Source organism: Mastomys coucha, unplaced genomic scaffold (assembly GCF_008632895.1).
Source record: "Mastomys coucha isolate ucsf_1 unplaced genomic scaffold, UCSF_Mcou_1 pScaffold14, whole genome shotgun sequence".
In the NCBI taxonomy this organism is placed as follows: Eukaryota; Metazoa; Chordata; class Mammalia; order Rodentia; family Muridae; genus Mastomys; species Mastomys coucha.
The window spans coordinates 113,802,375-113,822,109 of NW_022196896.1; the positions used below are offsets into that span (position 1 = coordinate 113,802,375).

The window sequence follows — 19,735 nt, forward strand, 5'->3', positions numbered from 1 at the left end:
GCTCTTCAACTGTGGCCAGTCCTGAGTGGCCTGGGATCTAGCTCTTCAACTGTGGCCAGTCCTGAGTGACCTGGGATCTAGGTCTTCAACTGTGGCCTGGGTGGCCTGGGATCTAGCTCTTCAACTGTGGCCTGGTTGAAGTTCCTTGAGGATATCTGTGAGCTACCTATGAGGGCTCTAGAGCCTTCCTGCCCCACTTTTGATTTGATCTCCTGAACAATAGGTTTTAAGAACAGCTTTGGTAGCTGGGCAGTGGTGGCGCACGCCTTTAATCCCAGCACTTGGGAGGCAGAGGCAGGCGAATTTCTGAGTTTCTTGAAAAAAACAAAAAACCAACCCCCCACCCCCCACAAAAACAACAAAAAAAGGAAGAACAGCTTTGGTGTATCATGAAGGGTTTCACCTCCCAAAAGAGTGTGAAAAGTAGTGCCCAGTGGTGCCCAAAAGAGACTGGCTCAGGGACCAGTAGACAGAGGCTCCCTGGGGATGGGTGGGAGTGAGCTGATGAGGGACACAGCCCCAGTGCTTTTCCACAGGAAGAGACTTAACAGACAGAGGTCATTTAGAAGCAAAGCTAGAGAATCCTTTGCACAGAACTTCAATTGAAGTTTAGAGCCGACCATCTACAGGCTGATGGAACCGGTGCATCAGCCAACCCTCGGCCCCCAGATGTCGCCACTCTCTCACAGCTGACAAAGGATGAGGTCCTGGAACCCCAAGTGTACTGCACCAGCAACAGTCCTTGGGGAGAGTGAGATGCAGGAGGAGCAGGGAGATGGATGTTCATCGCCGCCTTTCCCCAGTCACTATACAAGAGCCTGGCACAAGCCGTTAACTAGGCATCAAGTCTTGCATAGGACAAGGGAACTTGGGCTTGGGAAAGGGTGTCGTGTGGCCAAGGACACGACATCAAGTCACTGGTGGCCTTGGGAAAGAAGCCTAGGTCCATTGCGTGTGTTCCTCCTGTGCTTTGCTGCCAAATGAGCCTTAAAGAATGTGGGCATGTGAACGCCAGAGCTCTGTACCAAGGCCCAGGCCCTCCCTCTTCTGGCACCAGACCGTGGGACTGCCCCTTGCCTTACTGAACTTCCGGGTGAGCAACAACTCACAACCCTTCTTGTGCCGGACAGGCGATCATCAAAGCAGAACCGCCTGACCACTTGGTTTCTCCCGTGAGGTCGATGGCGATGGATGCTCTCTCACAACTGAGGTGAGCTGCGGCGGGGCCTCCTAATGATGGGACCACCTCTCAGTGCTCCCCCTCAGAGCTCCTTCAGACCTCATCTTTCCACCTCAGTGGTGGTGATGTTGAGCAATGACTCTCTGAGACAATGGTAGGTAAGGTCCATGCCTCTCTAGACTCCTCTGGGAAGTTTTTCAAGTCGGGTGCCTCTCCTGGGATAAGGAGGTGACTGGCAGGTATGTGGGCAGTTCTTAGCAGAGCTGCTGAAGGCAGATTTTTTTTTGAATAGGTGCCACCCCTTCCCCGCACTCCCCCCCCACCAGGGAAGCACTGATTGTTATATGCCGGGCAAGGCCTGGAGGGCCTTAAGGAAGGACAAATACAGAATTATGAGTAAGAGCTGACAGAAGAATGTGCTTGTAGGTGGTTGAACACCCTCTCTAATGTTTAAAAAAAAAAAACAAAAAACAGGCCTGCCATGAGAAGGTAATTCAGCCCCTGCACAATAGGGGCTGTCAAAAAGGCTAGTGTAGGCTGACATTTGACCTTTGACCTGAACTAAGGCAGGATGGCTAGCTTTGTTTGGGAGTTCACTCCCCACAGAGTGAACTGAGAGAGGTGAACAGGCAGGCAGAGAGCTTCTTAAGGCAGGATGTCTGTGTTCAGCTCTGGGGTACAATAGAGACTCCAGGGGAGCTGTTAATAGAACTGATCTCTTGCTCCAGCCTAAGGCAAAAGAATCCCTAGGGCCTGGGTGTGGTCCCTGGGGGTGGGGTGGGGTGGGGCCATTAAAAAGATGTCCCGATGATTTTAAGTAGCAGCCAGGATTGTTCCTCCAGGTCTTGCCTAGCATATAACAGTCTGCTCAGAGCAGGCAACGAGAAGTGAAAGACGGACTCCTGCGCCCTCAAATCCTGCCTCCATCACAAGACAGGATTGAAGGAGAGGCGGAATAGGGTTCCCAGTCAGAGCTGCATGCCTGAGTCCTGCAGCCAACACACTGTGTCCTCCCCTCATTCTGGGACATGCCTCCCTTGCCCAGAGTGCGAGGCGTGAGCTTAGCGCCTAGTGACCACTCCTGCCGCTAACACGTGTTTCCTCAGCACCCTGAAGCCTTTCTACTCTCCAGAGGAAAGCACGGAGTTGATGGATATCAGCATACACACTGTTATCTCCCTCCAGCCCCCAGGGGAAGACAACGAGTCAGTTAAGGTAGGATTCCCCAGGGAAGCCTCCTTGTTCCCCGAGTCAGAACCTGGAAGGTTACATTGGCATAGGCCGGCTCCACTTTCCCAAACCACCCACAAGGCAGCAGTTTGAGCGGCTATTTTTAGTAAACTCGAGCTAATTAATGCTAGCCGCTGTAACAGGTAAACCTTGGAACCTCAGAGACTTCACTAGACTCAAGTTTATTTCCAATTTACAGTGAGGCCAGTGGGCAGTGGGGTGTGGGTGTGTATGTGTGTGTGTGCATGAAGATGCATCCTGTCAGTTGTCAGGGACCTCGTTTGATAGAGGCCCCCAGAATCTTCAGCAAATGATTGCAAAGGTCCCTGGGTAGGAGGGATGAGAACATGTGCAGAAGATTCACGAACCATTTTGCTGTCCTTCCATGAGCAGCGATGCATTCCCATAGCTACTTTGGTGCCTCTCCGTCTCCCGATCCAGGCACAGAGACACTTGCAGAGTAATGGTAAGCAGCTGCGTGTGCCTTTCATGGCTGCACAATGCACTCTCATGCTCTCGAGCTCTCTCTCTCCTCTCAGACCCTGTATGTAAACGCCGTGAGTTCCCTAAGGCAGCTGATGGAGGGCCTCCTGCAGAGACAGCTGGACCCCAAGGGGCTGCAGGACACTGTTCATGTGAGTTACCTGGCAGGCAGAGGGATCCAGAGCCAAAGGCGGCCACACCCTCCCGGGAGAGTGACCTGAGAGCCACGCTGTGAGGAATGGCTTACCGAGGCTAGAGCTCTCAGAGATGTTAGTCTATGGTTGTCTAGTTTCATTGCTTTGGGCTTGTAGTAGGACAAGACGCCATGGCAGAGGGCAAGTTAGAAGAAGGCTGCTTACCTCATGGCTGAAAAGTGACCGAGAGGGAGGACAGGACCCCAATGCCCACTGCCAGTGACTTCATTTCCAGTCACTAAGCCCATTGCCTAAAGATTCCATCTTAACAACACAGGCTGGCACTGCTTTAACATATAGCTCTCTCTCTCTCTTTCTCTCTCTCTCTCTCTCTCTCTCTCTCTCTCTCTCTCTCTCTGTGTGTGTGTGTGTGTGTGTGTATGTGTGTATGTGTGTTCATTTCACTGAACACACCTTTGACATTAGAATGTCCTGTCAAGCAACACCTAAGCTGAGGTATGGGATACAAGCTCATATTTCAAATACCATTCTTGTGAGGATACTGGAGACCTCCCAGTGACCCCAGCCTTGGCTCTCTTCATGGCAGGGTTAGGGAAGAACCATGCCAGGAGTATTGACAGTCGAATTTTGAGTGGGAGGGACCACGAGGTGAAATCTGGCCTGGGGTGGAGCTGGCTGTCCTCAGGATGCTAACCCTGCTTCTATGTTCTGGGCTCCATACACAGCTCCTGGAGAAGTGGATCTTGTCAGAGAAAGAATGGGAACGGGAGAAAGCCATGGCCCTCCACCTCCATCTCATGCAGATCTACGTTCAAAGTATTGGTGTCTGCGTGAGTCCAGGATCCCCATCCCACAGCCTGACACTCTATGCTGCATCCATAGCAAACTTCCTCATCCTCTTCAGAGGAGGGGGCACCTCTCAGATCAAGCTCCACCCCAGGAGCCCCTTGGGAAGGGTCAGAAGTGATGTGCAAGCCTGGGCTTTGGGGTGGGCGAGGGAGTAGAGGATGGGATCTTAGCTTGGCGTGGATCCAGGCTGTGTGGTGCCTGTGGCTCATGCAGTAGCTACCCAATGCAGAATACCACACAGGAAAGATAGCACTTACCTAGAATACTGAGATAAGTCACTACAGTCATAAAGCAAGCTTAACAAGTATCACCCACACCAGGAAGTTAAAAACAAAGTGGTATTTTATTGATCAATCAGCACCTATAACATAAGCTCTCTTCTACTTGTGTTGGTGCTGAGCCAACACAAGTAGAAGCTGAGCTCTGGCTGTCTTTTAGAAATTGCTGTGGACAGGATAGTGGTTAGTCAGGACTAGAGGGCAAGGGTGGTTTCTGGTTTTGGGGTAGTGTGTAGTAAGCCACAGAAACATCTGAATGGAGATGGGGAGGAACGCATAGTATGGTAAAAGAGTCTAGCTGGATGCTAAAGAATGTTCAAGGTCAGATGGTGCACACAGTCGGTCACCTAGAGTCTACCCTCCACGTTTGATAACATTCTTTGAAAGAGGAGGGGGTGTTAACTCAACTGTACAGACAGGGAACCTGAGGGACTGCTGAAGTGCTTTCCCAGGTGACTAATCTGCTAAGTAGGTTTCATGTTGGAACCTGAAGTTCAGTTTGTAGGAATACAGCAAATGTCCGGAAGTTCAGAGTAGTGCAGAACAGAGCTGACTGGGGGTGAATCTTGAGCTAGGATTTCTCTGGTATCGGTTGACTGACCTCTAAGAGCCCAGTTCTGCAGCAGAGGAGATGTGAACATGAATGGAAGGCACAGAGTGGCCAGGACTTGTACACTGTGGTTGTCATGTATGCTGTCCCTGGGCAGCCCTGGCTATGCATCTGATTGTGGAGATCTGAGCCCTGACGTCTCGTCTCTCAGATCCCGCTGAAGCTGGGGCAGTTTGGAATACTGGTTGGACTCATTGCCCCATGCACCTGTGATGTCCACAGAAGAACCCGCTTGGCCTCAATTAACGTCCTGTCCAGCCTGCTAGATCTTCACGGTAGGGAGAAAACAGGACACGAAGGACGTGTTGGGGTAAGGGACTAGTTCTAGGGTACTGGTGCAGGTCGCAGGGGAAGTACGGCCCATGTATAGGCAGGCAAGAAGACGAGTGTGTGGCTAACTTATAACAGAGGGGAGAGGGAGCTCCTCAGGAAGGTCACAGAAGCTTCCAGAAAAAGGGGCTCATGGGATAAGGCAGACCCATTGAAGGCACAGTGTTGGACTTATCCAGCTTGCAGATACCAAGGGAGCAACAGAACTGGATAGAACTGAGCTGGAGGGACAGTAGATACATGAACAGTCTATGGAAGTGGTGTGTGCAAAGCCTGTCATGTTCAAGGAACAAAAATGGAGGCTAGAATGGAAGGGGTGCGCAAACGCTGGAGAGCAACCCAGGCACTCTCTCCTACTGATCGCATCTGACTGTATTCCCAACAGTAAGCCAGACCTGCTCTTTATGGGGAACTTCCAAGGAGCAGGAGCTGCAGAAATGTAAGGAGGACCTCCAGGACACAGACATGAACAAGATTTCCAGTGCTTCCTCCAGAATTGCCAAGGTGACACTGGGCTGTGCAAGGGGTGCCCCACTCTCCTGTGCTGGCTGTATAGCCAAGTTTATCACCCAGGAGATCCACTTCTCAGCAGCCTTGGGTACACCTGATGCATCTGTATCGAAATGGCTTGTTCGTAGCCAGGTCATAAAGAGTAGATTCCTGACATTCCCTAGCTGGCTTCCCCAAGACCCTAGTGAGCGCTGAAAGGGCTGTGGGAAAGGTCCCATCAGACCCTGCACACTGGCTGTCTTAGTCGCAGCTCTACTGCTACAACACCATAACTAACACAACTCTTATAAAAGAAAACATCTAATTAGGAACTTGCTTATAGTTTTAGAGGCTTAGTCCATTACCATCCTGGCAGGGAACACAGCAGCAGGCAGGTGTGGTGCTGGAGAGGAGCTGAGAGCTAAATCCTGATCCACAGGCAGAGAAAGAGACTGGACCTGGCTTGGGTTTTTGAAACTTTAAAGTTCAATGACACACTTCCTCTAACAAGGCCACACCTCCTAAACTGTCTAATCTTATTAAAGAGTTCAACTCCCTGGTGACTAAGAATTCAAATATAGGAGCCTATAGAGGCCATTCTTATTCAAACCACTACACTGGCATTAGTTCCTGAACTGCTAGTGGTATACTGATAAAGTACCCAGAACCAAGAAATTGGCTTTGACCTTCAAAGAAATGGGACTTAAAGTCATTTCTGCCTAGGGGACAGAGGTAGTCTTCCTGGTGCCCATGGGAAATGTATAGTTGCAGGCTGAGGTCACAGAGTGTTTGCAAGACAGTGGTGTGAAGAGGGGAATGTCTTGTATGAAGTACAGACAGAGTAAGGGACAGTGATAAGTGGAAGTGGCTTGGTATACTCTGAAAACCTTGGGAAACTGGGACACTTTTCCATTGTTCAGGGCACAGCCTAGGGAATGTTGCTGCCCATGGTGGGCTGGGTCTTCCCTTCCTAGATTAACAACCTGACCTAGGTAATTCCTTGTTAAGATTCTCTTTCCAGGTGGTTCTGTGACAGAAACTTTTGGACAGGAGAGTGGAGGAAGCCTGGAATTCTGTCTTGCTTTGGTCCTAGGTGGTCTGCCCTGAGTTTAACTGCGATGAGGTTGTCTCTCTCATCCAGAAGCTCTGTGAGAACATTGGGGCCATGGACCTGCAGCACGACAGGGCTGCTGTCACCTGGATAGGCATCTTCCTCCAGATGCGGGTCAAAGAGCTGGAGGACAAGGTAGCTGAGCTCAGCAGGGCATGCTTTGGATTGGTGCTGGGACTGACTGGTGTACACCAGTATGGGCCGGGTAGCACACACTGAGACTGCCTGCTTCCACCCAAACCAGGGATGCTATAGAGGAGAAAACAGAGTTCTAGAACGAGAAAGCTGTTGAGATGTAACTGGTCAGTGAGTAAATGAGGGACCACTGGCGCCAGGCTCTTTTCAGTGGAGCACACACCTGCCCCAGTGAAGACACACTGAACATGTAGGAGGAAGAGATCCATAGGGCTTCTGGAGAGGGCTTTGGGGTCTAACCTTTGTACCATGTTTTCCAAAGGAGGAGTGTCCTACAAGGACCCTAAACTACCTTCATTTTTGTTGCTGTTGTAAAACATACTGACCAAACACAACTTAGCAAAGTCAATGCTCAGACAGGTTACAGCTCATCACTGAGGGGCATTGAACAGCTAGTGACATTATATCCACAGTTACGAACAGAGAGCAACACATGCATCCTTGCTTGCTTGCTTTCTGCTTCCTTCACTCTTCCACGGTCCAGGGCACAGAGCCTAGGAAGTGCCACTGCCCATGGTGGACTGTGTGTCTTCTCCTCCTCAATCAAAGATTAAAACAGAGCCCCCCCCAAGACCTGCCCACGTGCCGACCTGACCTAGATAATTCCTTATTAAGACTCTCTTTCCAGTTGATTCTAAGTTGGGTTGACAATTTAAAATAGCCAACATCAGTCCCAAATGTCCCATACCACCCCCCCAAGAATATATTGGTCCCCCTCCTCAGGTGGCTGAGATACTGGGTGCCATCTTGGTCCACCTGCCAGTGGTGGACCACCCAGAGGTGAGGCGGCATCTCATCGAAGGTATCCTCCTGCTGGCACACTACCACCAGGAGACCGTCCTCACGTCACTTCTGAGGCAGCCACTGCCCATGGAAAGGTGAGGGCCATGGGAGGTGGACAAGGCTAGAAAGAGCTTAAGCGCCTGAGGCCAGGCAAGATCCCATGCCTGTGTCTCACGTAGGACGTCCCTGCCCCTGTCAAGCCACTGACCCAGATCCCAGGCTCATCATCTCATCAGATGGAGCTTGAATCTGTATCTCATAGCTTCTTCCATGCCCTAGTTGGTACTTCTAGGACAACATCCAAAAAACCAGGGGCATTATCTCATGGTGGCCCTTCCCTGCAGGGAACAGAAGCACGGACAAAAAGAGGCATGGCTACTCAGGCCTGTGCCTCTGAGCCTCTCAGATATTTCAGCCTTTCTTTGTGTCCTTTAGAATATATCCCGAAGGGTCAAGGGACGCATCTACGTTTCTGAAGGACAGCAGTCCCCTCTTTCTCACTTAATATTTTATTGTTTATTTCCATGTATGTGGGTACATACACCATGTGTATGCCTATACCCGCAGAGGCCAGAAGAGATGCCAGACTCTCTGGAGCAAGGGTTATAGGTGACTATGAGCTGCCTGATGTGGGCACTGCCAACTGAACTCAGGTTGTACAAGAGCAGTACACACTCATGAGCACTGAGCCAACTCCCAGTGCCAACTCCCTTCTTTCTCACCGTGTCTTTAAAAATACTGCTGATACCAGGGTATAGACAGGGTCATGGCCAGGAAGTAAGCTTACAGGAAGTAAGCTTACATGAAGTAAGCTTGGGAAGATACCAGAATTCACTTGGGCAAGGCCCAGAAAGAGGCCAGAGTTGCTCACCAGAGGAGCTGAGCCTGTGTTGATCAGTGAGGTGAGGCCGACTTGAGTAGAGAAAGGAACATTTCCTGAGAGGCCTCAGATCTACAGCAAAAAAAAGGGGGCTCTCATGTGTGGAGCCGAGGTGTGGTACCACTGAGGTGTGGTGTTTCCTAAGCGAGGCCTACCTGCAGGGTGCAAGGGGGGAGGGCTGTTTATAGTCGGTGACCTCCTGAAGGTGGTGGTTGGAGAATCAGAAGCCTGGAAGTGTTCAGCTGCTCCTGTCACTCAGGGTCACACCAGACTGCCACTGAGGTGACACCCAGCTGGGGGTCAGAGGCAAAAGTCTTGCTAGTGGCACATAGCATTGGTAGAATTCAGACTGGAGCTATCAGCCTTTGTTTCAGACACATCCATGCCCCTTTGTATTGGGTGTGAACGTCTCCCCATCAGCTTCCTGCCAATAGCACCTAGTTATGCCTCTCCCCACCCTGGATTTTCTGCCGGCTCATGCACTGGCTCCTGTGGGTTCGAATACACACTTTCCTTGCTTTCTTGTCTACTTATAGAATTGCTTGCTTTAGCTCCTTAGGCTTTTCCAGACTCCCAGGTCTCTGTCTGTACCCAGCACACTAAGTCTCAGTCCACCATCCTTCTCTTTCCCAGCAGGGCCACGGGCTTCGCTTTGTGGTCAGGGAGGCTATTTGCTTTCTGATTTCAGGTTATTTTTGTCAGATTTTGTTGTGGTTGTTCTTGTTGGTATTGCTGTTGGTTTTGATTTGAGACAAGTAGCCCAGGCTGGCCTCAGACTCCTGGTGCAGCTGAAGCTGGCCTTGAACTCCTGATTGCTCCTGCCTCGACCTCCCACACGAGGGATTTTAGACTTGCACCACTGTGCCTATCTCCAGAAGTCCATTTTCAAAGGTAGTTTGTCAGGCCCCTTGTCCTCTGGAGCCCTCGTCTCCTTTTCTATGGAATATGGAAAGAAAAGGACACCTTCTCGGAATATCAGCTCTGAGCACTTAACTGGTACCCCTGTGTGCGTATTTGTTCCTCCATCCACTATACCCGCTGTCTCCCATGACTCTTCTCCCCATGTTCCTGGGAGACATTTTCGGAGGAATAGCTGACAAAAAAAAAAGATAAAAATCACTGCAGGATGCTCAGTGCTTCTTTAGGCTTTTGGAGGCGTCGTTGGCTGTCCCTAGGAAGTCATCAAATGGGAGGCCTGGTGAAGCCAGGAGGCTGTGGCTTTCTTGCTGGTACCCTAGGGAAAGCGAGGGACCTGCTCTGATGATATAACCATAAGTGACTCTGGTGACCTTCTAGAATCCAACTCTTTGCTCAGGGGTCACAAAAGGGTACTATCCTGCCAGAAAGCCCACCATCCTTGTCCTTCTTTGGCTAGCCACCTGACAGAGGTGTGGCTGGCTGTGGCTGAGAATGTCCCCTTCGCACGGACCATGCTCCACGGCTTGCTGGGCCGGCTGCAGTCGAGATTCACTGCCAAGATAAACGCCACCTCCAAGGCTGACATCTGGCGCCTGGCGGCGGTGGACCCTCTGATGGTGAGTGGCAGAGGCAGGTGCTGGACGCCCCACCCCAGGGGAGTCAGGGTAGAATCCACCAGCCCTTCTCCCTGCAGACGCTGTGTACCATCCAGCTCCTCATGGAAAAGATGGACCAGGATGACAAATTCCCAGACCTGTTTCCTGACCTGCTGTATACCTTCCTGCTGCAGCTTGGCAGCAGCCATGGGCCAGAAGCTGCCTCCCCTGTCCTGAAAACCTGGAGGCTGGTCCACACAGGGCCACTACCCCAGGAGATGACCCTGCAGAGGTGCTCAAGGGCAAGTGGGCAGGAGGGAGGGGCGCGGTTCAAGGCAGCAGACTTGAGCTGGAGCTGACCTCCAGCTTTTCCTTAGAAGCCACCAGGCTCCACAAGTCCTCTCGGGAGCGGGCAGAAGTGATTTTTACTCATAATCTTCCCCCCGTGCGTGTCTGGCATGGTGTAGGTTTCAGAGTCCCCTGGGACCACTCCCCTTCAGTCTTCCTTAGCACCCTCGTCCTTGCTCGCCTCTCTCCAGGATCACCATCAAAACCATGCAGCTTTTGGTCAAGAGGATCAACAGAGAGCCCCTGGAGCAGGCCCTGGAGGAGCAGTCTGTGTGGTCCCTGCTGGAGAACGGAGGCACCTTCCTCGAGGGAGTGAGCCTGATGGCCAGGTGGGGGCCAGGTCTCACAGAACTTCAAGGGTCCCGCAGAGGATTATCCCTGTGCATGGCAGAGCTAGATGTCTCATTTCTGGGGTCACTTCCACACCGATGGATGTCCTGGACTCTGAAGTGACTGTGGGGCCAGAGAATGAGAGGCCAGAGAGAGGAGAGACCTCTAAGGTCACAGTAGGTCCCTGAGCATTCTGGTCTCAGCATCATAGCCCTGAGCATTTAACTGACACCCCCGCCCCTACCATCAACTACCTGGGGAATAGGGAAAGGTGCAGAGATGCTAAGAAGTCTGACTCGGTTCCCCTTCAGGCTGACTTTGGGCTCTAGAGTAGAGGACACGAGCAGGCCCGATAGCCCTCCCTGTGCTACTCTTCTTTCTCCTCAGGCTATGCATGCAGAACATGGAGAACTACATGCAGAGGCTGGCAGAGCTGGTGCTCACAGGCATGGGCTCTGAGGTCCTGAGCTGCTGCATCAGCAGCACGGCCATCTGTGTAGAAGTGAGACATCCAGCCCCAGGGTCGGGGGAGGGGAAGGATGCCAATGGGCAGTGGGTAATTGTCTATGAGCTTCCTAGGGTGCCACATCTCCATGGCGGGCACCTGTTCTTTGAGGGCCTGAGTTTAGGGGACAGATCTTGCTTTGTGCAGATATTCCCTCCTTTGCTACACCTGGTCTCATTTTTATACCTGGGCTGACATCATGGGCAAGCGGAGGCTAAGACCCGGCTTGTTCCCTGAGGGAACCAAACAAAGGGAGCATTTCAGCTTGGGTTGCAGGGTGCCCACTTTGCCACACTGGAAACAGGGAAAGTCACCATTGGCTAGCAGGGCCTAATTACTCAGCTGGGTGGCTAGAACATTCCTGGGGTCTTGGAGGAGCTGGCCAGCAGACCTTTGGGAGGAATTTTACTGCATGATGTCTGGTTGCTATAAGGACCAAACAATGGTCCTGGGCAGCCATCAGCAACCTTTCACTGAGGAGCCTCGTAGTTAAGAAGTGTTCCTGACTTGGGGGTAACGGGGAACCAGGTTATAGGTGGGGAGAGAGCCACAAAAGTATGTATGGCTGGATTGCAGTAAAACCTTCCCTATGAACACGGACACTTAACACTAAACACACTTTCCATGTGTCGTGATCCCCTTGAGACCTTTCCCATCACTTAGGCATGTGGAGATGACCCCTGGCTTTGGACTGCCCACCCCAGGCATCAAGTTTTCTCGGGCTCATAGAGTCCTTCCATGTCCGTGCCTCTGTACACCATTAAAAATCATGGCAGGAAGAGATCTACAGCTTAAAGCGACTGCAATCCGGGCTGAGGGTCAGACACAGGGGCCAGACACAGTGGCAGAGTCAAAGGGCTCAGTGAGAAATTTGGACTTTGTCCTGTGGGGTTTGTAAAATGAGGGTGTGGTCATCACTCGCCACTCACTTTTGGCCCTTCCTGGGAGCTCCTCAGAAGGTTTAGAGGGACAGAAGAGCTATGGTGGATTGGGTGGCCTCAAGGCACTAGGCATGACAATGATTACTGGACTCTGCCCAAGAAGACACCAATGTGATGTTTAGTTTTCTTTAGGTATCTTTAAAACATACTCATGAGGCTAGGAGACATGTCTCAACATATAAAGTGCTTATTGTACAAGCACGAGGACCTGAGTTCAAATCCAGCAGTTATGTCTGTAATCTAGAAGAGCTGGTAGGGATAGGGGTGAAGATGGGGAGGTCTGGGCCAGAGATTGAGGTTCAGGGAGAAGCCCCAGGGCCAGGAGTTGTGGGACATGCCTTTAATCCCAGCATTCAGAAGTCAGAGGCAGGAGGATGTCTGTGTTTGAAGCTGACCTGTTCTACATGGTGAAACCCTGTCTCAAAAACCAAGTAAGAGCACTGACCTCTAGTCTCTTCTGCATCCACACTCATAATTAAAAAGCACTCAGTGGGTCTTAAGCATGTACATATATATACATGTATGTCACACACACATAATTAAAAAGCACTCAGCGGGTCTTAAGCATGTACATATCCATGTATGTCACACACACACACTCATAACTAAAAAGCACTCAGCGGGTCTTAAGCATGTACATATATATACATGTATGTCACACACACACATAATTAAAAAGCACTCAGCGGGTCTTAAGCATGTACATATCCATGTATGTCACACACACACACACTCATAACTAAAAAGCACTCAGTGGGTCTTAAGCATGTACATATATATACATGTATGTCACTCACACACTCATAATTAAAAAGCACTCAGCGGTTCTTAAGCATGTACATATCCATGTATGTCACACACACACACTCATAATTAAAAAGCACTCAGCGGGTCTTAAGCATGTACATATCCATGTATGTCACACACACACACTCATAACTAAAAAGCACTCAGTGGGTCTTAAGCATGTACATATACATGTATGTCACACACACGCACACGCGTGTGTGTGCTCACATCCCACAGGTTTCCCACTGGCCAGAAGTCTTGACACTCTTGAGTACAAGCCCAGTGGAGATTCTGTCAACCGACCTGAATTATTATGCTTCCTGCACACTTCTGGGCAGAAACTGGTAGGCGAGGCTCTTATGCACAGCAGCTGCCCTGTCATCTTAATGGAGGAAATGAATTATCATATACACGCGACTCCACAGCAGGCAGCACTCGCATTCCCTGCACACTTCCTTATTGAATCCTGCAGCAAGGCTGAGACAGGTGTGCCTTTGCTGGATGAGAAGGCAGGAGCACTTGCTCTCTTCCATCCTGCTCCTAGAGCGGCCTTCCTGTGTATCGCTCCGAATAACTCCTCTGCCTTAGTGCTGAGCTGTGGGCCTCTGCCTCGGGTAACTGCAACACCCCTCCTTTTCTAGTTCATGAGCGACCCGGTCTTACACCAGGAGAAGCTGCTCAGGCCGGTGGTGCTGATGCTGGAGAAGGGCGCAGGGCAGGACAAAGATGAGACCCTGCAGGTGCTCTCTCTGCGCGCCTTGGGCAACATGGCTCTCGGTGCTCCCCGGAAGGTACCACACTGGCCTTGGTCTAAGGTCTCTGGACTGAGGGCTGTGTGGACACACGCCTCAGGGAAGCTTGGGGCACTGCTGAGTGACCTGAATTCGTCTAGGTGAAGCAGTATCGAAAACTCCTGCTGGAGAAGTGCCTGGGCTCCCTGCAGGGACGGGTGAGCAGCAACACCATGGCGGAAGGCATGGAGGCCCTGACCAAGGTTCTGGCTGAGCTCCGAGAGGGGGATATAGGATCTTCTTTTGAAGCCATCTCTAAGCAGTGCAGGGCTTTCTTCGACAACGTGAGTGCAGACAAGAGCCTCCCCAACCCCCATATCTATGAACCCCCCACCTCGCCCCACCCCATACCTGTGTGCTCTGTTGCTTTAAGAAAATACCCGAGATGGGATGACTTATGAGGCATAGCGATCTATGTAGCTTATGGTTCTGGGGTCTGTTTTATCTGAGATGACATTCTGCTGCGTTGGATAAGCTAGCTTGGATCCTTACTTGAAAGCCACAAAGGTCACTGTGAGAATGCCACCCTCAGCACCACATCTAATGCTGATGACCTCCAAAAGTCCCACCTCCAAAATGCCATTTATATATGATTTGGGGCACTAAATTTCCAACACATGAAGTCTAGGTTGGGGCACATTGAAGCCATAGCACTCCATCTGCTCAAAGCCTGAAAAAAATGATGTGTCCCAGGGCAGAACGAGCTGGTCTTACACGGACTGGTGATGTTCCTTGGCTGATTGTGGGACCTTGCAACAACCATGGCTTATGTTAAGGGCCAGAGAATCAGAATCTTACATTCTGCATGCTCAAGTGAATTCCATCCTGTGACGGGGGAGGAGTTCCCAGTAACTCACTGGGGCTCACATACATTCTTTTGGCAGCACCTCTGGAGACTGGTACTGGCCAGGCAATGGAGTGTGTTCAAATTCCACATAAACCCTTATGCTGCCTTTGGGATGGGCCCCTTCTCCCCCACCTCCACCCTGAGCTAGAGTCATGACCAGTCTCTTGAGTGCTACATGAGCCTCAAGGAAGGAGGGACCGCCCTGATGGAAGGATCCAGAAAGCTCCGTGGAAGCCTAGGAATTGGAATTGTCCGCGGGGGAAAGGCTGGGGTTTTGCCGGGCTTCCTGACAGCCTGCTTGTACCTCTTGGTATCAGGAGAGCGAGCTGTTGCGGTTGAAGGCCTTCATTCTCTTTGGGAAGCTTGCAAAGGTGGTTGGGATTTCCAAGAAACATTTCTTCAAAGGGGAGGTGAAGAGAGCCTGGGTCTCCCTCCTGCTGCACTGCCAGGACCCCTGCCCCAGCGTGGCCCAGGTAACCCTCCCCCCGACAATGTGTGGCCCTATGATCTGGAGCCACAGTGCCAAAAAGAGAAAAGGGGCCTTGCATCTATCTGCTGGCTCAGTGAACTACTCTCCACCCGCTCCAATTCCTTCAGCAGGCTAGGGCAGGGACCATCCCAGCGATTCCTAAAACGGGCTTATAAAAAGGCTTCTCTGGGAGGATGCATGCTATGGCTCCCCTTTGCTCTAGTCACTGTCTACAGCTAGTGTCTGCCTATTTCCTTTCCCTTCTAGAATATTCAGTGACCTTGCAGTCCACTTTGAGGTACCTGGACTCGGTCCCATTTAAAACTGGCCTCCCTATGGTTAGCTGCTAGGGCTGTTGAGAGTCCAGAGAGCTCGGCTTGGTCTGTCACATCCCTTTCAGGCCCCCAGATCCTCAGAGTGGGAGGAATAAGGTGGAAGAAGGTAGAGCAGGAAGCCTGCCCGCCCCAACTGAGCTCCTGGCTTCATCTCCGGTTGCTATAAAGGCAAGGGTGTTGGCTGAAGGGGCATATGAGGGGTGCCTGCTCCCCAGAGGCCTGTTACAGATGCATGAGTGAGCTCTCGGGAGCCTTCAGCCTGACTCTTCTTTGCTGTGGAGCCCTTTCTGGGGCTGCTCTCTCTCTCCTTAGGGGAGATCCCACCCAGCGCCCTGCTTGTTGATGTCTCTCCTGCTGTCTTGTGCCCTGCGTCCCTTCAGGCATGTGTGGTCACCATGTTTCAGTGTGTGCCTTTCTGGGGCTGGAAGTCCCTGGAGAGTTCCTTTGGTCACAGCAATGACAGCGTCAATGACCAGATGACAGTTTTTCAGACAAACATGTGCTCCATCCTGGTGAGAAGGCCAAGTGGGGGACAAGGTTGGGCTTATGACCCTAATTTTTTACCTTTTACCATGAAAAGACCTAAACAGGACAATGCAAGGGTACCCACGTTAACTTCTCCAACTGCCACAACCAGAGAGTAAAGAGACAAAAGTTAATTTTGACAATAGAACTTTACTTAGCTCCCCAAGTAACCCGATTTTGGCCATTTCAAGATGTGATCGAGGGAAAAAAATTGTTACGTGGTATTTTTGCATTCGTTTGTTGGTTGGTTGGTTACAATCTTCAAAGGCCAGGAAGGTCCCTGACAGGAAGGAATGCTCTTTGGGAGCAGCCTGTCCCCATCTCATCCTCCACAGCCATGTGATCGTCCTCCACAGCCAGGTGGCACTTGGTTTTTACAGGCGCAGAAGAAGCCTGCCGTTCTCTGTGGCTTTCTGTTGGAAACAACAGTCTTCATGAAAAACAACTTGTCAAAGATCAGGATCGCTGCCTGCAGCTTGGCAGGTGAGACGATGTGTCCAGATTCGGGGGGGGGGGAGGGGAAGGGGGACTTGAAGCCACTCAGTCAACCCCAGGTTTGGATGGGGAGTCAAGTGGCTGAGCTGGGAGGAGGGCGAGCCTTGGTCTAGCTTGCAACACCAGGTCTGCCGACCCAGTTTCCTGCTCACCTGGTCTTCCATGCTGCCAACCTCAGCCACATGAGACCCTTGCCTCATGTCTTCATAGGTCAATGTGTACCTCTCTTGCAGGGAGGCAGCCAGCCCTGCGGGTCTGCCGACCCCCTCACTGGACTTACGGCGGGACTGTACATCTATCATTTCAGGAATTATCATGAAGCAGCTGTCTGCCCATTACCTGAAGAAGATGGACCTGGTGGGACTTCGGAATTGTTAAGTAGCACGGACTCAGTGGTGGAAATCGATGGCTCACTGACACCTTTGCTGCCACGCTGGGGGAGGGGCTGGTGACCCTTGGCTGTGGGCTAATGGGGGAAGAAGAGGGAGTAGCCGAGCCTAGAGAGAACGGCTGAATGTAGGGACGGATTTCCAGGAAGAGTATTTGGTGGGTAGAGTCCATGCCGACACCATTCTCAGATATTTCTGCTGTCCCTGACTCAATTCCACAGCCATGAGTCGGCCTACCTCCGTCTGCAGTGGGCTGAGGGTACATGGTCCTGACCGAAAGACCTGTTCCTTTTGTTCCTGCTCAGCTCTCCAGGACCTACAGCTAGACTCCGATGCTGGGGTCAGGAGAGCCGCCTTGGAGACCCTCAAAGTCCTGGACAGCTGCAATCAGCACTGGCTCTTGGCTTCACCCAGAGGACTGCCGTAAGTGGCTCTGATGGGAGTGGACTGCTTCATCAGTGTCACCTGCCCATAGCAAGGCAAATCACTTTTCATTTGTAGGAAAACTGTTGTAAAAGAATGAGTATCCATCCCTCCTCTCCCTCTGAAATATATCTCCATTGCTCTCCCGAGTGCAGGCTCCTGGCTATATGAATACCACATCCCAGAGCCAACCATGGGGCAATGGGCAGCTTCAGTCCTGTAGGCCAATTCCTCCTCAGATGAGCCTTTGTGGGTGTGGACAAGCAGTGCTCTCCCACATGTCCTAACTTGCACCCACAGTGGGGCATGGTGCCAGGCAAGGGGAGGTGAAACCACTGTCCAGCCTGTCCCCAGGGACCTTTTTCCTAAAGCAGAAAGGCAGGTGCATCCATAATTGACCACGACACTGTGAGGAGCTTCACCTGGGGGGTGGGGAGGTGGGCGGCACTCACGCAAAGCCTACCCTGCCTTTTCCAGAGACTGGAATTTATCAGTGTTTGGGCTGCTGGAACAGGAGTCTAATGGGACCCACGTGGAACAGTTTGGTGGGGGAACCAAAAGGGTAATTAGTCCCTTGTCTAAAAATCTGGAAGGGGAAGAGAGCAAGGGCAACATTCTCATCCTTGGGTTGGCACTGAGGCCAGGGCAGGCAAAAATACTGAAGGCAGCACCTGCATAGGAGTGATGCTCACCCAGTCTGAAGCAATTCTCCTGCTGAGGCTTCTTGCCAGGGAGATTTTTGCAGCCTTTTGGCGCCAATGGAGTAAATAGTGAGGTGCTTGGATCAACAACTCTGGATGCGTTTGTATACTAGCCCAGGATGTGTCATGCAACATATCCACACACATCTGTAACCCAGGGCTCCCCTTCCACCTGGGTAGAACACTTAGAGGTCAAAGGGTGACCAGCAGAACCGAGGGCAGTGGCCTGTCTCTGATGGGTCTTTTAAAAAAAGGAATAGAATTCAGAAAGAGTAAAAGGGTTTTTTTTTGTTTTTGTTTTGTTTTTTTCCAAAACAGGGTTTCTCTGTATAGCCCTGGCTATCCTGGCACTCACTCTGTAGACCAGGCTGACCTTGAACTCAGAAATCCACCTGCCTCTGCCTCCCAAGTGCTGGGATTAAAGGCATAAAGAGTAAAAGGTTTAAGCTCTGTAACTACCGTAAAATATAACTCTGCAGAACACCAGAAAACTAACAAATCACAAAGGGGAGGTTACTTGTGATTTGTGCAACACAATATGGGGAGGTGTGGACCCAGAGTAAACTGAACTCTAACCATGGTGACTAGAACAGTGAATACTCCGAGAGCCCCGGTGACATCAGGATACCCAGGGCAGCATGCCCAACCTCAAGTGAGAACTGACTGGGGAGTGGGTCTGTGTCAGCGATTATCAAGCAAGCATGAAGCTTGGGTTTCATTCTTAGTGCAGAAAAAAAAAAAATCACCACAGGTGAAGACAAACCACGTTTGTCACCACCAGCAGAGAGCACTGATGGGTGGGCATCATCTTATACTGCTCTATGGGTAGCCATTTGTAAAGGCTGTTTGGCAAGTTATACTGTATTCATTACCTGTAAGTGGCTTCTAAGAGTGTGCCAGTGTTATGCACACACACATGTCCACAGCTCACGTGGGCCCCTCCAGACAGGCACAATGGAACAGGCTACTCCCAGATGTGAGGGAGGTCTCCACCAGTCAGTTTCCTATCACTATCATAAAAGACTTGAGGCTGGACACTCTTAATCCATATGAAGGTTTAATTTAGTTTTGGAAACCCAAGGCCATGTCTTGGAGATCTGGTGAGGGCCTGGTGTCAGATATGAGACTATGTGGGGGCGGAGCAGGTACCACTTGCAAACAAACTAGCAAACTACCACCACCAGCAAACAAACCCAACCAAACAGTAAGCTAGAAAATTGGTTGATGGCAGGCCTGGGCTTTTGTAACCATTCTGGGAAATCAAGGAGAAAGTCCTTGATGCTTTGCCACAAGGCAAAGTTCCTAACCAGTGTGAGACGCTTAATCCACCCCACAGGTGCACCCATCTACCTGGGGACACTCTTCCAATATAAAACCTTTGGGGCAAGCTCCAGTCCAATAGGAAGCAAACCTGCAGAGTATCCGACATTACCTGAGTTAAAACCAGAGAAGCCATCAGTTAACCGCTCCTTTAGCGGAGCTCCTGTACCTGACTTCCACCCCTGCCCAGTCCAGCTCACTTTCCTCCACCTGGGTTCTCAGGATCAGGCCCAAAGAATGGTCTAGATATACAGAGGCCATGCCTGCCCTGGAGGTACTTGGGTCTGTGGGCACTGCCAAGATAGGCATCCTGCAAGGTGCCAGGCTCTCGGATTTATTGCTATACCAACTTGAGTTCAAGCCCAGATGAAGCCCTGAACCCTGTGCAGCGTTATTTGGGCTTAACATTTTGTGTGTGTGTGTGTGTGTTTAGGCCAGGA

General features: G+C 51.2%; 1 protein-coding gene across 7 annotated transcripts in view; it reads left to right on the forward strand.

Moving 5' to 3' along the window:
- Nucleotides 1–17,423, forward strand: part of Mroh2a (maestro heat like repeat family member 2A) — a 36,466-nt gene extending 19,043 nt beyond the window's left edge. For 2 of the 7 annotated variants that reach the window (XM_031368340.1, XM_031368341.1), the window contains exons 24-42: nt 1,131–1,210; nt 2,287–2,395; nt 2,950–3,045; nt 3,774–3,878; nt 4,937–5,060; nt 5,501–5,619; nt 6,698–6,850; nt 7,634–7,788; nt 9,949–10,108; nt 10,186–10,379; nt 10,627–10,764; nt 11,153–11,267; nt 13,642–13,791; nt 13,893–14,075; nt 14,956–15,111; nt 15,823–15,954; nt 16,348–16,450; nt 16,770–16,835; nt 17,073–17,423. In XM_031368340.1, the coding sequence (XP_031224200.1) occupies nt 1,131–1,210; nt 2,287–2,395; nt 2,950–3,045; nt 3,774–3,878; nt 4,937–5,060; nt 5,501–5,619; nt 6,698–6,850; nt 7,634–7,788; nt 9,949–10,108; nt 10,186–10,379; nt 10,627–10,764; nt 11,153–11,267; nt 13,642–13,791; nt 13,893–14,075; nt 14,956–15,111; nt 15,823–15,954; nt 16,348–16,450; nt 16,770–16,835; nt 17,073–17,278 (2,544 nt within the window). In that variant the 3' untranslated portion in view covers nt 17,279–17,423. Of the gene's footprint in view, nt 1–1,130; nt 1,211–2,286; nt 2,396–2,949; nt 3,046–3,773; nt 3,879–4,936; nt 5,061–5,500; nt 5,620–6,697; nt 6,851–7,633; nt 7,789–9,948; nt 10,109–10,185; nt 10,380–10,626; nt 10,765–11,152; nt 11,268–13,641; nt 13,792–13,892; nt 14,076–14,955; nt 15,112–15,754; nt 15,955–16,347; nt 16,451–16,769; nt 16,836–17,072 lie in introns of those variants that run through there. The other 5 variants (XM_031368342.1, XM_031368345.1, XM_031368344.1 and 2 more) reach the window with 5 other exon arrangements.
- Nucleotides 17,424–19,735: the final 2,312 nt, after the last annotated feature.